The 16,015-nt window shown below is 41.6% G+C and overlaps 3 protein-coding genes across 4 annotated transcripts; all 3 read left to right on the top strand.

The window, feature by feature from the left end:
* The first annotated feature begins 1,145 nt into the window (after window positions 1-1,145).
* abhd10b (abhydrolase domain containing 10, depalmitoylase b) lies at window positions 1,146-7,945 on the top strand. Its single transcript, XM_083994982.1, has 5 exons — window positions 1,146-1,254; window positions 1,686-1,872; window positions 5,375-5,486; window positions 6,336-6,473; window positions 6,591-7,945. Exons 1-5 carry the CDS (start codon window positions 1,161-1,163, stop codon window positions 6,930-6,932), a joined length of 873 nt encoding a protein of 290 aa, XP_083851108.1. The 5' UTR covers window positions 1,146-1,160; the 3' UTR covers window positions 6,933-7,945.
* Window positions 7,946-8,244: 299 nt separating this feature from the next.
* On the top strand, window positions 8,245-12,385 carry tagln3b (transgelin 3b). Of its 2 annotated transcripts, XM_083995180.1 has the most exons (5): window positions 8,245-8,833; window positions 9,690-9,915; window positions 10,805-10,979; window positions 11,098-11,200; window positions 11,301-12,385. In XM_083995180.1, the coding sequence occupies exons 2-5, from the start codon at window positions 9,736-9,738 to the stop codon at window positions 11,440-11,442; spliced, it is 600 nt and encodes a 199-aa protein (XP_083851306.1). In that variant the 5' UTR covers window positions 8,245-8,833; window positions 9,690-9,735; the 3' UTR covers window positions 11,443-12,385. The 2 variants fall into 2 exon arrangements, with proteins under 2 accessions (XP_083851306.1, XP_083851307.1); XM_083995181.1 differs by lacking the exon at window positions 8,245-8,833 and having other exon boundaries at window positions 9,630-9,915.
* Window positions 12,386-13,491: 1,106 nt separating this feature from the next.
* On the top strand, window positions 13,492-14,916 carry c1qtnf9 (C1q and TNF related 9; the record flags this gene model as incomplete). The annotated part of the gene is made up of 3 exons (XM_083995179.1): window positions 13,492-13,766; window positions 13,863-13,925; window positions 14,147-14,916. The coding sequence occupies exons 1-3, from the start codon at window positions 13,580-13,582 to the stop codon at window positions 14,914-14,916; spliced, it is 1,020 nt and encodes a 339-aa protein (XP_083851305.1). The 5' UTR covers window positions 13,492-13,579.
* Window positions 14,917-16,015: the final 1,099 nt, after the last annotated feature.

Genomic DNA, 16,015 nt, shown 5'->3' on the forward strand with positions numbered 1-16,015 from the left:
CAGCCACATGGATTTGCATGTAGTCTGAATAAAAATAAAATAATACTAATTTATAATAATACTAATAATTCCATTTAGTCAAATAGAATAGAATAGAATAAACTTTATTGTACCCTAGGGGAAATTTGTAGTAGCTGCCTTGCAGAAATTCCATAAAATACATAATATGACAGCTAGAGAGGTTCACATACAAACACAATCATGACACATCCAATAGAAGATTAAAAAAGGAAGACAAACAGAACACCAAGTTATCGCACACTTTCCAGGCCTACTTATTCATTAGTGGCACTATAGTTGAGTATTTTCCCATTTCTGGTACATATGTTCCACTACAGTATTTTTCAGAGATATATTTTGTTATATAAAAAAAGAGGTACCGATGACATAATATAGGCTATATCTTGCTTTTATGTAGCATTAATATTACTAGCCACGGTATTTAGCAATGATATTAATTTTAAAACACACTTACAATTGAAATTCTATGTTGAATTAAAATATAGCTAATTCATACAGATGCCATTTTATTCCTCTGCTCTGCAACAACCACTGGAAACTGTGGATTATGTTGAGAGATTAGTTAATTTAGTGAAGGCTTTTTTCACTTCATATTGACAAATTTACCTCTAGGCTACTTATGCTTATAATAACTCTTGGCACCAACTAGCTTTGGCTTCTACCATAGATCAAAGAATAACATGTAGCTGTATGCAATGATTTAGTACAATTTATTAGTATTAGGATCTGAGCATGATGTTAAAATATGACTGTAGAGAAGAGGCAACCCACACAAAACAATTAAATTTAAGTTTTTAGGTCTTATATTTTACTTCTTCATTCTATTTTTACTCAGCTGAATTTGTGTGAAGGCTGTGGTAGCCAATGACTATGCAAATTAGTTTTTTGCATATAAAACCTGTCATTCATAAAATGTGGTGGATTGTGGAAGCCACATTATAAAAAGCACACAAAATGAAATCAACCACTCATTGATGTTACACTATTATTGTATCTATTTTTATTTAAAGTTTGGAGTACTTCTTCCACCTCTGCTCCACAAAACTAAAAAAAAAAAATTGCAAAGGGACTGAACAGTTTTCTAGACGAGAGTCACTGCTGCTCCTCTCGCGATACTTCCTCAGTGGTCGCGTAACAGTATGGCAGCCGTCGCACTGAGGTCCTGCCGCAGAGGACTTTCACAGATTTTAAGCAATGGAGGGCTCGCAGCTGTGTCTTCGAAGCGTCTGGAAGGTTTGTTACAAACTCCGCTGTTGCCACAATTATTTCTCAGCGTTTGAGCTTCATTTAAAGGCCCTAAATAAACGCTCAGGAGGGGGTGTGGCTCACACAGACTGCGTCGTCTTAAAAATTTAGGGCAATGTAAACCGTGCAGCGTTTGCGCCTGTGGCTTTTGTCGCACTGTCTGCTTTGTATCCCAGTGTATCTAGAAACGCTTCGACGTTAATTAGCTTTACTTAGCGTCTGTAATGTTATTTCCTTCAGCCACATGCATACCGATAATGTTTTCTCAGTATCCATGTCCAGCTTTGCTAAATTGTGCCAAGCGAAGCCATGTCTTACAAAATGAGGCTTATTTGTGTTGTCCAGCAAGGGTTGTTTTCTGTTTTACCAGACACAAAAGGGTTTGGCATATTATTAATACTTTGTACTTTGTGAACCAGGTGACAGAAGACACAAGTCCACAGTTCAGTATGCTTCACGACCAGAACTTCCCAAGTTGGCATACAGAAGAGTGAAGGGGAAGAGTCCAGGTGTTGTCTTCCTCCCTGGATATGGCTCCAACATGAATGGGCAGAAAGCTGAAGCACTGGAGGAGTTCTGCAGGTCACTAGGACACTCATATCTTAGGTAAGACACAAACACACCCCACAGAGTATGAACAGTACGTACATAGGCCCACTGAAAAGAACAGCTCAGTGTTTTATACATAGCAGTACTGGGTGATCATAGTCTGGGTTTTCATACGTTAAAAGCTGAGGAACTCTGTATTTATTTGCAAACCATACAACCTTTAGACACAGCATTTGAATATTAATCTAATCCAAATGTACAATTAAATACAGCTGATTTTAGCTGAGTTACATACAAAAATATAACATATATATTGAGAAAAGACACCCACTTACACTCCTTAAGTACTGATCAGTGAGCAAGAGGTAAAGCACAAGTAGAAGTTAAGTTTAAAAAAAAAAGAGTATTTGTGAGCTGAGATGATACATAGAAGGAAGATTAACATTCTACAGCACAACCAACACTGTTGCCATCAAGTCAAGTTAGATTTTGTGATTTTCTGCCAGAATTAAACAATAAAACATGTGAAAATGACATGATTTACTATAGCCTAATACCTTAATGTTGATGTGTTGATTTTGTAGCCTTATGGACCAGGGTAACAGAGTATATATACTATGGCAAGAAAAGTATGTAGGTTGGAATTACCTCAGTTTATTTATAAATCTGTCCTTGAATATTTTGATCTTCATCCAAGTTACAGCTACAAACAAACACAATCTCACTATTATTGTTCTTGTCCATATTGAAACCCTCATTCAAATGCTCACAGCCTCGGCTGAAAAACAAGTATGTGAACCCCTTGGCTCATGGCCCTAAAGGCTCATTGGAGTTGGTAGAGCTCAGTCAGGAGCCATATTGGACACTTGGCTTTGAGCTTCGAGTTATTAAAAACAGAGGTTTGCTTTTCACTAGTCACACCTGCTGTGAACGAAGCCTCATAAAACAGATCTCAGAAGACTTGGGATCAGAATTGATCAGGCAGGCTTACAGATTCATCCCAAAGAGTTTGGATATTCATCTGTCCACATTTAGACAAACTGTCTGTAAATGGAGATGATTTGATTCTGTGGCTACTCTCCCTAGAAGTGGCCACCAAGCTAAGATGATTCCAAAAACACAAAGTTGACCAATCAGTTACACCACACAGAAGAAACTGCTGCTCTCCAAAAAAAAATCCACAATGCTACTGGGATAATGTTTCATAGACTGGTTAAAAAAAAGTAAAGAAAAAGATCGAATTGTTTGGGAGGAACATGCATTATCATGTTTGGTCTAAACACATACATTCCAACATGAAATCTACATATCTCCAGCTGAGTGGCCCATAATTACCCAGAATGTAATGGGTGTATCCAATTAAGACATACCATACAATTTTATGATTGTTCATGTGATAGTAGGGACAATATGTTGGTTTACATTTGTGAGTCAGACGAAAATGGGATGATATTTTATGACCGGTCAATGAATTACCTGGTTCCTGCATTATGCAGGAACCAGGTAATTCCAAAGGGATCACTGACTTTGACTTTCTGCTTCAAAAACTGGTTTTATTTGATGCAGAGTAGACTTTACTTGCCTAGAAATGTTCCTTTTGAATGTAAGAGAAAAATATGCATTGATTTTAGTTTGTTCAGATAGATCCTGTATTAACAAGGGATCTGAAAGAGCTGTGTTCAGTCGTTTCAGAAATTAAAAGCCAAAGAGCCCCATTCATAATAATGGTGGACCACAGAAAAACAACAACCTGTGATGTGTAAGAATGAATGTCTTCACCAGCAATTTGTCATAACAAATCAAACATACCGTTTAATTATCTGTTCAATGTTGGAGTGATAAATAAATGAATCATTTCAGACTTTTAAGAATACCACCCACTACTCCAGCCTGCTCATTGTTCTGTAAAGCCTCTGTTCCTACTGGGGTTGAATATAAAAGACGTGGCTCCATACTAAACACATGAAGGCTTAGGCCCCGTCCAGACGAATACGCGGCTTCACCGAATCCGATCTTTTTCTTAATCGTTTTGAAAAAAATCTCCGTAAACACGGCATCGTTTTCAGAAATATCTGCGTCCACACGATCACCTGAAAACGACCCAAAACGCTGTAGTACCTACATACTGCAGGCGTGTGTGTGGAGTGTGTGTGTCGCTGTAGCGCTGCCTGCCACACATAAACACTTAAAACAGCTGAAGAAGACGGGAAGTCCCCGCTGTAATTCAATAGAAGAAGTCCCCCGCTGTATTCAAACTCAAACATGGGATTAAATGTTGACAGGGAGTCGTGTCAGAGTAAATATGACGATCAGTGATGATTAAACAGCCGCGATTCAGCTGCAGCGTCTGAGCGACGCGACGTTAGTCGGCCGTTGTTGTTGTTACGTGCATAGACTGTCAGTGTGCAGCTGCTGCTGCAGCAGTGTGTGTGTGTGTGTGTGTGTGTGTCTCAGGTTACAGGTAGAGCGGCGGGGGGCATCATGACATCATCGTTTCTGAAAAAGTCCGTATTGGCCGTCCAGACGGATACGCTGGGGCGGCGTTTTCAAATTTTCCCACTCTGGGACCCGTTTTCAAAAAATACCGTTTTCACCCCCTGAAAACGCCGGATCCGTGTGGACGCGAGGCCAATCCGACAAAGTATTTATCCGGATTCGAAAAAAACGGATTCGTCTGGACGGGGCCTTAGTCCCATGTTCACTGCAATTTATGACTGATGTGCTGTAAAAAACAACAACAACAACATCTAAGGCCCCGTCCAGACGAATCTGTTTTTTTCGATAAATACTTTATCGGATTGGCCTCGCGTCCACACGGATCCGGCGTTTTCAGGGGGTGAAAACGGTATTTTTTGAAAACGGGTCCCAGAGTGGGAAAATTTGAAAACGCCGCCCCAGCGTTTTCGTCTGGACGGCCAATACGGACTTTTTCAGAAACGATGATGTCATGCCCCCCGCCGCTCTACCTGTAACCTGAGACACACACACACACACACACACACACACACACACACACCGCTGCAGCAGCTGCTGCACACTGACAGTCTATGCACGTAACAACAACAACGGCCGACTAACGTCGCCTCGCTCAGACGCTGCAGCTGAATCACGTCTGTTTAATCATCACTGATCGTCATATTTACTCTGACACGACTCCCTGTCAACATTTAATCCCATGTTTGAGTTTGAATACAGCGGGGGACTTCTTCTATTGAATTACAGCGGGGACTTCCCGTCTTCTTCAGCTGTTTTAAGTGTTTATGTGTGGCAGGCAGGGCTGCAGCGCCACACACACTCCACACACACGCCTGCAGTATGTAGGTACTACAGCGTTTTGGGTCGTTTTCAGGTGATCGTGTGGACGCAGATATTTCTGAAAACGATGCCGTGTTTACGGAGATTTTTTTCAAAACGATTAAGAAAAAGATCGGATTCGGTGAAGCCGCGTATTCGTCTGGACGGGGCCTAAATCAGCCTTGTATGTGACCTTGTTATGGTTTGCTGTTGCTGTACACTGTGTTACAAATGGCCATCGGCTGTTCTATTTATGTTTTCCCAGGTTTGACTACACAGGACATGGGGCCTCAGAGGGGGTGTTTGCAGAAGGAACTATTGGTACCTGGAAAAAAGACGTCCTTTATGTATTGGATGAGTTAACAGAGGGGCCACAGGTAACGTTACATGCCCATTTTTGAAAGTGACGAGTAGTTAGTCCATTAATATTGATTTCTGGGCATTGCAAACTGTAACCTAATATCTAGGATCGTGCACATGGGAATGTGAAGTCTCCAGGCTTGTCATGTGACATTCCTTGAAATGTATGGTTTCATTATTTAATTCTATTTTAACAGATTGGACAGAATGGAAAAAAGGAAATGCATGCAAAGTATTGATTCCCATCTAGGTTCGCAGGGTTATGTTCCTTCAGTATGCATGCTTTAAATCACAGGAATTAGTTTCTCTATAATTGTAACATCACGTCCGCAGAGGCAGCCTCAGCACAGATGTTTTTTGTTTTTTTTGTTTCCCTCATGCAAAAAGAAACCCAAAATGCATAATTTGCAAACATATAGCATTTCTAATGTTTGTTTCACTCTCATTGTAGTTTCACAACAAAGTTAAGTTAATTATAATAGCAAATAAAGCAATTAATGGACACAAGATAAACATTATAAAATCTGTTGGCTGTTTAAAACATCTATTTGCTCTCAACAAAGCATTTAAAGTGGTATTGATAAGAGAATTAATGTATATACGAGATCAAATAGCAGAATCAATATTTGGAACTGGAATTAAGATCCTTTCAAAGCTTCGTCTCTAGTGTTTAATGTGTCTGTTCCTCGATGTGTCCAGATGGTGGCACTGTCTTACCATATTTGTGGCATCTTTCACTACCATGCCTGTCATGAATAAATCTGGTTTGGTCTACAGTATATGGATTGTTTTTAAGGATCTATTTATTTATTTATCAGTTGGTCATTTGATGTACGGTTATTAACTGGGGTTTTGCTCACTTATAGATAATGGTGGGTTCCAGTATAGGCGGTTGGCTCATGCTGTTGGCAGCCATTGCGAGGCCAGAGAAGACTGCTGCTCTGGTGGGCATCTCCACCGCTGCTGATCACTTAGTCACATCGTTCAACTCTCTTTCTCTGGAGGTAGGAACATAGAATAATACATTCTTCACTTTACTTTAATCATTTTGTTTGAAAGTTTGCAGGAATTTCATTGAGTGACAGCCTCTCATTGCAATTTGTGCATATTTGAATTTGCAGGCACGTAAGGAGTTTGAGGAGAAGGGGGAGTGGATGGTGCCCACCAAACACTCGGATGACGGCCTTTACAAGTTTAGCATGAATTTCCTACAGGAGGCGGAAAATCACTGCGTGCTCCACAGCCCCATCCCCATCACCTGTCCCGTACGGCTCATCCACGGGCTCAAAGACGAGGACGTCCCCTGGCACATCTCCATGCAGGTTGCAGAGCGCATCCTCAGTCCCGATGTGGACGTCATCCTCCGGCGGCACGGCCAGCACCGTATGTCTGAGAAGGACGACATCAAACTCATGGTGTACACTATTGACGATCTCATAGACAAGCTGACCACCATGGTCTGAGTAAGAGACGGGGGAGTGAGCTTGAGAGGTTGCTGGGTGAAGGAGAGAAGGACTGTGTTTACTGGGAAGTCAACCCTCAAGGAAATTACCAAACACTGGCATGTTTGTCTGCCAAATATGACCTTTTATCCATCTCCCTTATTCTCTCCGTACTTCATCTGTCATCCTCACATGCCGTTACAGTGCAAACTATATATTTAAAGGGACCTCTCCTGCTAGCTGTTCCCTTATATCTTCAGGTTGCATTTGTGCGTGTATCAGGTTATTATGTTGACTGTCATGTTGGTCAGCCATTATTAGGTCTGCTGTTGCTGCTGTCTCTGCCATTGTTCTTACTGTTTTCCCTCCCCCTTTAATTAGATGCATAGTTTTTCTGTGCCTTTTTTAATCACTTTTCACCCGTTTTGGCCAATAAAACCTCTGCACACTAGAGTGCAGGTCTCAGTCTGTTACCACAACTAACACACTACAATCACCTGACAAACTGTATTTATGAATCATGATGATGTTGACATGCATCACACTCATTAATTGTAGGGAAATTAAGAGCTGTAGTACAGGAATCTTAATTTTTAGTAGCTCAAGCAGTCTATGTAGTAGTATGAGAGAATTTTCTCATATAATTAAACATTTATAAGATGTCTAACTCTTCCTAGCTTAAAACGAATAAACATAAAGTTTAGGTAATTCAACAATTTAAGTACAGCTGGCTAAACTACACTAGCATGTCAACACAGTGAATCATAGTGAGTCAAAATCATCAAGGGTCGTGGGCCACAGCTATGCAAGGTTTATTTTTGTTAGCAGGACATTCTGTTACACGACTCCCCATACCTGTTGGCCTTTAGCCACACAGAGCCGTGCTGAATGGAGCCACTGGGCTGTTGATTATTAACATGTAATTGGCCACTAGCTGCACTGTGCTCAATGGGGCGAAACCAACCACTTACTCTCTCAGATCTGCTTAACTGCAGCTCTGACCTTTAACTCATGGTTGAGCTATGTAGTCATTCATTTTGCACATCAAAACTAAGATCACACAGATTTATAGGCATGTACGATATAATTGTAATGCAAGCACAAGACATACTGTATAGTGCAGAAGAGGCACTGCACATGGTGCTGCTCTGGCTGCTATAGTTTTTGTTTTTATTTATTACATGAAGCACATTTGTGCAACTCACATCCTTGTTTACCAGGAAGTCATTTCTAAGCATGCCACATTTTAATTGTTTGTTATCTAGTTGCTTAAAATAAGGCAGCATGTGCTCCACATTGAGTCACAGAACTCAGCAAACAGCATTTCCCCATGATCATTTATCCACCCACACAAAAAAATAAATAAATAAATCTAAAATCCAATAAGCTGAGAGAAATGGCTCTCATCACAAGAAACAGATGCTCTTACAAATAATAACCCTTAGTTTCATCCAATAACAAGTCAGAGGGAGAGCAGCTGTTTAAAATACCCACCACAGGCTAGTCTCTGCTTATAGATACCATTGAGCAAGAACTGACTAGTGATACAGAGGTAAAGGGGACTTTTCCATTGTAGTACAGTAGTTAAATGAATTTGGCACTATCATGTGCCTTTGCTTACTGAAGGTCACAATCACTTCATGCTGCCTGTATCTGAACATGCTCTGCACACTGACCACTGTCCGGGAGCGGTGTCAAGTCGCATTGTGGCGTTGAGAGTCTCTCGGGACCCCTCCTGGAGGAGCTGGCATATAAAACGAGCGACTCGCCCCTCCCGGACAAAGTGAGATAGAGCCCGCCTCGACGCGCCTGTGCTGCGCTTCATGGATGCTTCAGCACTTCAGCATCCTCCTCAGCCGTGTCCACCAGCTCAGCGGAATTAACGCTGTGATATCGGACGAATAACATCTCTCTGCTCCTTAGTAAGTGCTTGTAGTCTTTCTCTCATCAGTGCATGACATGTTGGATTTTCTAATGTTTATGTAACAGATGCTGTGTCGCAGCCAGCGTGCGAGCTTTGCGCAGTTGCCTTTGGGTTTTGTTCATGTTTTGTTTTTTTTTAAATAAAAAGCTGCAGAATGCGTTGCAATATGATGTCGTAACATTAGATGGCGGGACTTTATTTGAATCTTCTGAATTTAACTTTAACACACAGATGCAATGAGGACAATGAAGAATAAACACAACATGCGTCAAAGAAGACTGACGTAATTTAATTAAAGTGCACAGCAGGCTAATAATGAAACTGTAGTACATTGTGTGTAGATGCACATGTTAAACTTTATTAACAGTGATTTGATTATTCAATTTGCTGTCATGCTGAAAGCCTAACTGTAGGTCACACTTTAACCATCATCTCATATGCGGAGAAATATCAGCGCTCAACGTGCCGGAAACAGGTTTGATTGTTACCATAGCAATAAGAGGGCTTGTCCCCGCTCGGGACAGCTGCCAGGGACCACACCCTTCCCTGCTCCAGTCTCCAGAGATGCTCCTAGGAGCACTGCTGAGCTTGGGGAGAGGAAAACCTGTCTTTTTTTGGCTTTTTCTCCAGAAACTGGGGTGGTTTATGGAGAAACACAAAAAATAAGCTCTAAAAAAACTGTTATCCTGTAGTCATTTAATCAGGATTAGCCCCTAAATTCTCACTAATATGCTAAAAGGGGTTGGGCTATCTCATAGGAATATTATAATGCTGATGTTTTGCATAATATTTTTGCATTTTGACAGAGAATAATACTGTTTCACCATCATGTGCACCATGTGCTCTCTTTAAAGCTACTACACACCACACACAGCATAGCAGAGTGTTGCTGGAGCTGCCATGGCGAACAGAGGGCCCAGCTATGGACTGAGCCGGGAGGTGCAGGAGAAGATCGACCAGAAGTACGACCCAGACCTGGAGCAGAGGCTGGTGGACTGGATAGTGGCACAGTGTGGAGGAAACATTGAGAGACCACAGACGGGCAAAACGAACTTCCAGAAATGGCTGATGGACGGAACCGTGAGTGGCAGCAGCAGCAGCAGCACTTGTACTTAAAATAGAAGTTAGCATTCAATTATTTAAGATATGATTAAATAGATCTGCCAGCTCGGTCAGACTTAAAGAGACCATGGAGTAAAAAAGTGTGCAACCACATTTTTGTTGTTGAGTAAATAATATTTGTCTCAAGTTGGAGTATGGATGCTTTTTTATCGCTTATAGCCGCAGCCTCATCACACCAGCTGAAATTGGGCATGCAGTGACAGCGTAGAAGAGACTGTTGTGTCTTACTGAAAATTAATTTTGAGCAAATAGTGAGGTTCCAAGCTGATGTGATCATTGTTTTGCAAATGTAAGAGCTGAATCACCCTGCAAGTATTTGATGGGAAACCCCTCTGTCGGCAAACTGAAAATATTTTTACGCTGTAAGATCTAATTAACAGCCAATTATAAAATGCACCCAGCACAGTGGTGCAGCGTCTTTATGCTCGACACTCCAGCTGACTCTGATGTTCAAAAAAAAAATCATTCAGAGAAATCCATCATAGACGAGGCGGAGGTATCGGCTACTGCAATCGGCAATTAACTCAGCAGACGAGGATGCAATGCAGCCATAAGACGTTACATTATCAATGCCACAGTGACTCACACTTTTTTTCATTAGAAATCCTATCAGCTTTCTCAACTAACTGCAAATGCATTTTTATATTGCATCCGTGGAGGCATGATAACAGATACTTACTTTTAGAAAACAACAAGAGACAAAAGCTGGAACACCAAAAGTGTTAAGTGTAGCTGCATGATAAGTAGAGCGACCTATCCCTTTAAGAACCCTCAGCTGTCACGATGGTCTGGTCAGTGTGTCATTTTAATTTTATCAAATCAGTTTTCTGACCTCTCTTTGCCCCAGATCCTGTGTAGACTCATCAACAGCCTTTATCCAAGGGGGAAGGAGCCCATCAAGAAGATTCCAGAGACTCAAATGGCCTTCAAACAAATGGAGAAGATCTCCCAGTTCCTGCAGGCAGCCGAGGCTTACGGAGTGACGACCACTGACATCTTCCAAACGGTCGACCTCTGGGAAGGTAAAGAGCTCTCAGAAAGAGCACTTAATAGCACTTAATATTAATTAGTTTCCGTCTTGGTTGTAATCGTTCGTCACTACATGCGTAAAGTTAAATGATGCTGTTACTGTGGCCATAGGAAAGGACATGGCAGCAGTGCAAAGGACCCTAATGGCTCTCGGGAGTGTGGCTGTCACTAAGGATGATGGTCATTACAGAGGTGACCACGACTGGTTCCATAGGTAAAAAAAACACAGACTCTAACACATGAGCATCGTTATCTTCATGAAACCTTTTTTTTTTTTTAATTTACCTCACATTTCGATTGGTATTTACTTGCAGGAAAGCCCAGGGGTATCGACGCGACTTCACCGATGAGCAGCTGCGCCAAGGACAGAGTCTGATTGGTCTGCAGATGGGCAGCAACCGTGGGGCTTCGCAAGCTGGTATGACGGGCTACGGTATGCACCGTCAGATCATGTAGACCAACTGCTACCTAACACACTCCTCTGCTTCCAGTCCTTATTTTCTACTAATATCACAAATGTTGTGGCCCTCAAACCTCCCTACCCCTTTGTAGCACCTGCCATGTTAACCTCAACCTCCCTGGAAACTGCTGCTTTTTCCCAGACCGAGTGTTCAGTCCGCACCCTCATGATAATGATGTCAAATGCTGTAGATCTGCTCCTTCAAGCTATCTTCCTCTTCCTTCTCTCCTTATGCCACGTGCTGTTCCCTCCCTAGCTTTATTGACTCTTGTTTCCTAATTTCCTGTGTTCTAATGATGATTACTTAATGTGAAACTCAAAGTCATTCAACATCAATTTAGTCTTATAGAGAAGAGAAGATTGAAATCTACTTACAAAACAAGCCATCAGTGTTACATATTTGAAATCTGAAATACTGTAAGACACTGTTACAGCATGTTGAGTGCTATTTATTTGTATTTATGTATACTTTTATTTAACTGTATCATCGGCCATTGTTTTAGGACTTGTGTAATTATTTTTGCCTTAAACCTAATGGCTCAATGACTGACGATGTCTCTGCTATCTTGTCTGAAGACTTGTTGCAGTATCCTCTGTAACCAAATCAACCTCACGTTGTGCCTGGTTATGGGACTACAGAGACTGGGTCCTGATATATTGGCCTCAAGTTATAAATGAGTTTCATTCCTTCTGAGCCATGCCCTTGTTGTTTGTTAGATTACATCTTTGTCCATATTGTGTCCATTTTTGTTGTCCAAGCAAGTAGATCAATGTGCAGCAGCCAACATGTATGACAGTGACGTTTCCATTTCTGGTGCCAGGTAAAGACATTGCTTGAATGTGCACATTTATGTATTGTCATGTTTATATTTTTTAAATATATTTATATCTGAAGGCTTGTGAGAAGAGTTATTGAAAAAAATAAAGTATGCAAACATGTATTGGTGTCTCTGTTACAAGCTGGGTGTCGTGATAGCACGGTAGTCAGGGGGTAAATGATGTGTGCTGTATCTGCCCTTATCTTGGTTTTATGTTCCAGCCCCTCCCTCTGGTCTAGCCCATCCCTCGTGTCTCTCCTGACTGTACACAATCTAATAAAGCTAATAAAGCAGTATGGCACAATGACGAGGGTTGAGCTACCAGATAGGCCTGATTCAAGCTTGTGTGCCAAAAAACCTCTGCCTTGCTGAGTGACCTTGCGTAAGATATTAAATCCATATCTGGCCCAGACGTGCTGTTAAATAGCTGATGGAACATCTGTATGCTTTTGATGAAGGTGAAGGGGGGAAAAACAGTCACTGGAAAGACTACACAATGTTTCTAGGAATGGTTGCACAACTCAAAATGCACGCTTTGAACATGGGTGTAGCATTTAAATAACATCTGAGGGGTGTGGGTGAGCAGAAATGCTTGTCTAAGCCGTTCTAGTGACATTGGGCTACGCTGTGGAGCAGAAAAGGTCACATTGGATGTCAGTGATCCGGTTTATGGGGTCAGTCGTGACTGACTGTTGGCATTTCAAAGAGCACCTATGAGAAAAGCATGGATGGATTAGCATTTTAGCTTGTAAATAGCATCCCATGAACCAGTAACAGGTCATATTATTCCAAGGCGTGCATCTCTAATGCCATCTATTTTATTTCAGACTTCCTGCCATGGAAATGTGGAGCAGCAGCAGCACGTAATCATTAGCCCAAGTTTAATATCCTGTTTTTCTTCCCTCTATATGGGAAGGTGGTATGTGAAACTATGTGGCCTTCTGCATGTCTGGCCCTCATATACACTTCGAGTCAGCTTATTATTAGCCTCAACCAAACTGGTGACGTGTCTGAGGGCCACAAGTGATCTCTAACTGATAGACTCAATAAGTAAGCCAAAAACACAGCCGGACCAATGAAAAGGCTTTGACAGGACTGAGGACACCTCTGTCCAAAGTTCTTGACCATATTGTGTTTTCTTTGGTTGGTGTCCTGGTAGCCTTGTCTTTGAGTAAGACTGTTTGAAGACAATTTGAAGGTCCACTGCTACATGTGTGTATTTCAGAAGGACCTGTGGTTATGAGGACAAACCATGCACCTGCTTTAACTTGGGTCTAGAAGGTTTTGCATTGAGGGATATTAGCTTTGGAGGACAATGATGCAGGTGACGTGTAGGAATACTCTTTTGCTCCTATTGTTGGTGGTCAGGTGTGTTTCACAGGAACAATCCCCCACTAAAGGCTGTGTCTGTGGACATCCTGGAATACCAGGGGACCCTGGGCACAATGGCACACCTGGAAGAGATGGACGAGACGGACTGAGAGGGGAAAAAGGTGACCGAGGTGAGTTATGGTGTCGAATTTTTTTATATATAACTTGACTATGTGCATATTTTCCTAAACTTCACAGTCAATATTTAATGTATCTTTCATGAAAAGGTGAAATTGGACCTACTGGACCAGCAGGAAGTAATGGCATCAAGGGAGACAATGGGGAAACTGGTATGTACCTGCAGATTAAATAGCACTGTTGAAAAATAAATGGGTCTTAAAATAAACCATTTATTTGCACATATTTAAAGCAGTTTGCAGTTATTTTTGTTCACCTTTATCTGGCTTTTTGGAATACAGTTTGTATACATTTCTCAGTAGATTCCATTTACATGTATGTTAATACGATTTAAATGCATAAGAGGGGACCATTTTCTGCTTGTCATTTACAGGTGCTGTTGGCCCAGCGGGGCTCAAAGGAAAAAGGGGAGATAATGGAGAAAGGGGGCCTCCCGGGAAAATGGGGCCTCAAGGAGTCCAAGGAGCCATAGGTCTGAAAGGAAACAAGGGAGAGCTAGGGCTGCCTGGACCACAGGGGCCTAAAGGTGATTTGGGGCCTCCTGGACCACTGGGTCAAAAGGGTGAAACTGGCCTTCGAGGTGACAGAGGCATTCAGGGACCACTGGGACCCCCTGGCAGGCCGGGGTCTAAGGGGGAAATGGGTGTCCCGGGTCACAAAGGCAACATTGGTTATCGCGGGGAGAGGGGCAATCGAGGAGAGAGGGGTGATAAGGGCGAGAAGGGGGAAGCACTTGTTATCTCTAAAAGCGCATTTTGTGCTGGACTCACAGCGCTGACTAAACTCCCAGCAGCCAATGCACCAATCCGGTTCGACAGGATTATTTACAACCAGCAGAATCACTACGATGCTCAAACAGGAAGATTCACATGCTCGGTAGCAGGCGCTTATTATTTCACTTACCACATCACAGTCTACTCCAGAAATGTGAAAGTGGTTCTGATGAAGAATGGGGTGAAGATCGTCCACACCATGGACAACTACCAGAGCAGTGAGGACCAGGCAGCGGGGGGCGCTGTGCTGCACCTGGAGACAGGAGATAAGGTGTGGCTGCAGGTGGCTGGGGGAGAGCTTTACAATGGGCTCTTTGCTGATGAGGATGATGACACTACCTTCTCTGGGTTTTTAATCTTTGCAGCTTGATTACTTCATAATTTTTCTGAAATAAAAAATTATTTGGAAAAAAAAAAAACATATGGCAAGATCAGTCTGCCATATATAGCCTACTAAAGCAATTTTCAGGCACTTTTACTTGAGTATTTTCATTTTATGCCAAGCTCTCCACTATATTATAGCAGTCAACAGGCATTTTACACCACTACTTTTACTATGACTATAAAGTTTTAGTTACTATACAGATTTTATATGCAAAACATGCCAAGCTTGTTACTACAACAAAGAGAGTACAATACAATACTGTGATAGAATATAACTTATAATATAATAACATTATTTAATAAATAACAAATAATACTATTGTTACACATCTGTTTGCATGCTGCCTACATTTCATTGACTTAATACTTGTACTAATGACAGTAAAGTTGAATCTAATCTGATCTAAAAGTGTCATCTTAAAACAGTTAAGTGCTACATTAAAGCAAATTCACATGGGAAATTTCTCTGTCTTGTTTTTTTTCCTGATACTTTCACACTTTCACTTTTGAACACAAGACATTTACTTGTAGTTGAGTAAACTCCAGTCCAGTGTTGTTAGTTTAACCTGGATAAAAGATATTATCTTTTTTTCTCACCTCTGGTTTGTGTGTTTATATCACATAGTTTATCAAAGTAGTTTCCACGCAGCATCTTTGCTGATGTAAATCAAATATCTGTATATTCAAAAATGACCTTTGCTCTGATTTTCTCCTTACCTATTTTGTTGTTGTCTTACAAATAAAGAGAAACTATTTCTGCCTCACGCTTTCTCTTTGGTATTTGGGGATAGGCATGCACAACCAAAAATACCTGAGATATTACTTGGCACAACACAATGACACGAGGAAGACGACCGACACCAACTGGAAAGCCCAGTCTTTTTTTGTCTGCGGTGAGTCGCAGGAAGTGAAGTGGGGAGCAGCATTGTCTTATCTTTTTTTTTTTTTTTCTTAATTCTTTCTTCTTCAATGAAGCGCGTTCCACAGGGGGCGTGGCCCTGTCGTCACGGTCTAATCTTCTGACTCGTGATTGGCTGTCAGGTGAATGGTCACGCTGCGGTCAACCAGTAACCTCCGTTGTAACC

This window comes from Trachurus trachurus (assembly GCF_905171665.1).
Source record: "Trachurus trachurus genome assembly, chromosome: 20".
Classification (NCBI taxonomy): Eukaryota; Metazoa; Chordata; class Actinopteri; order Carangiformes; family Carangidae; genus Trachurus; species Trachurus trachurus.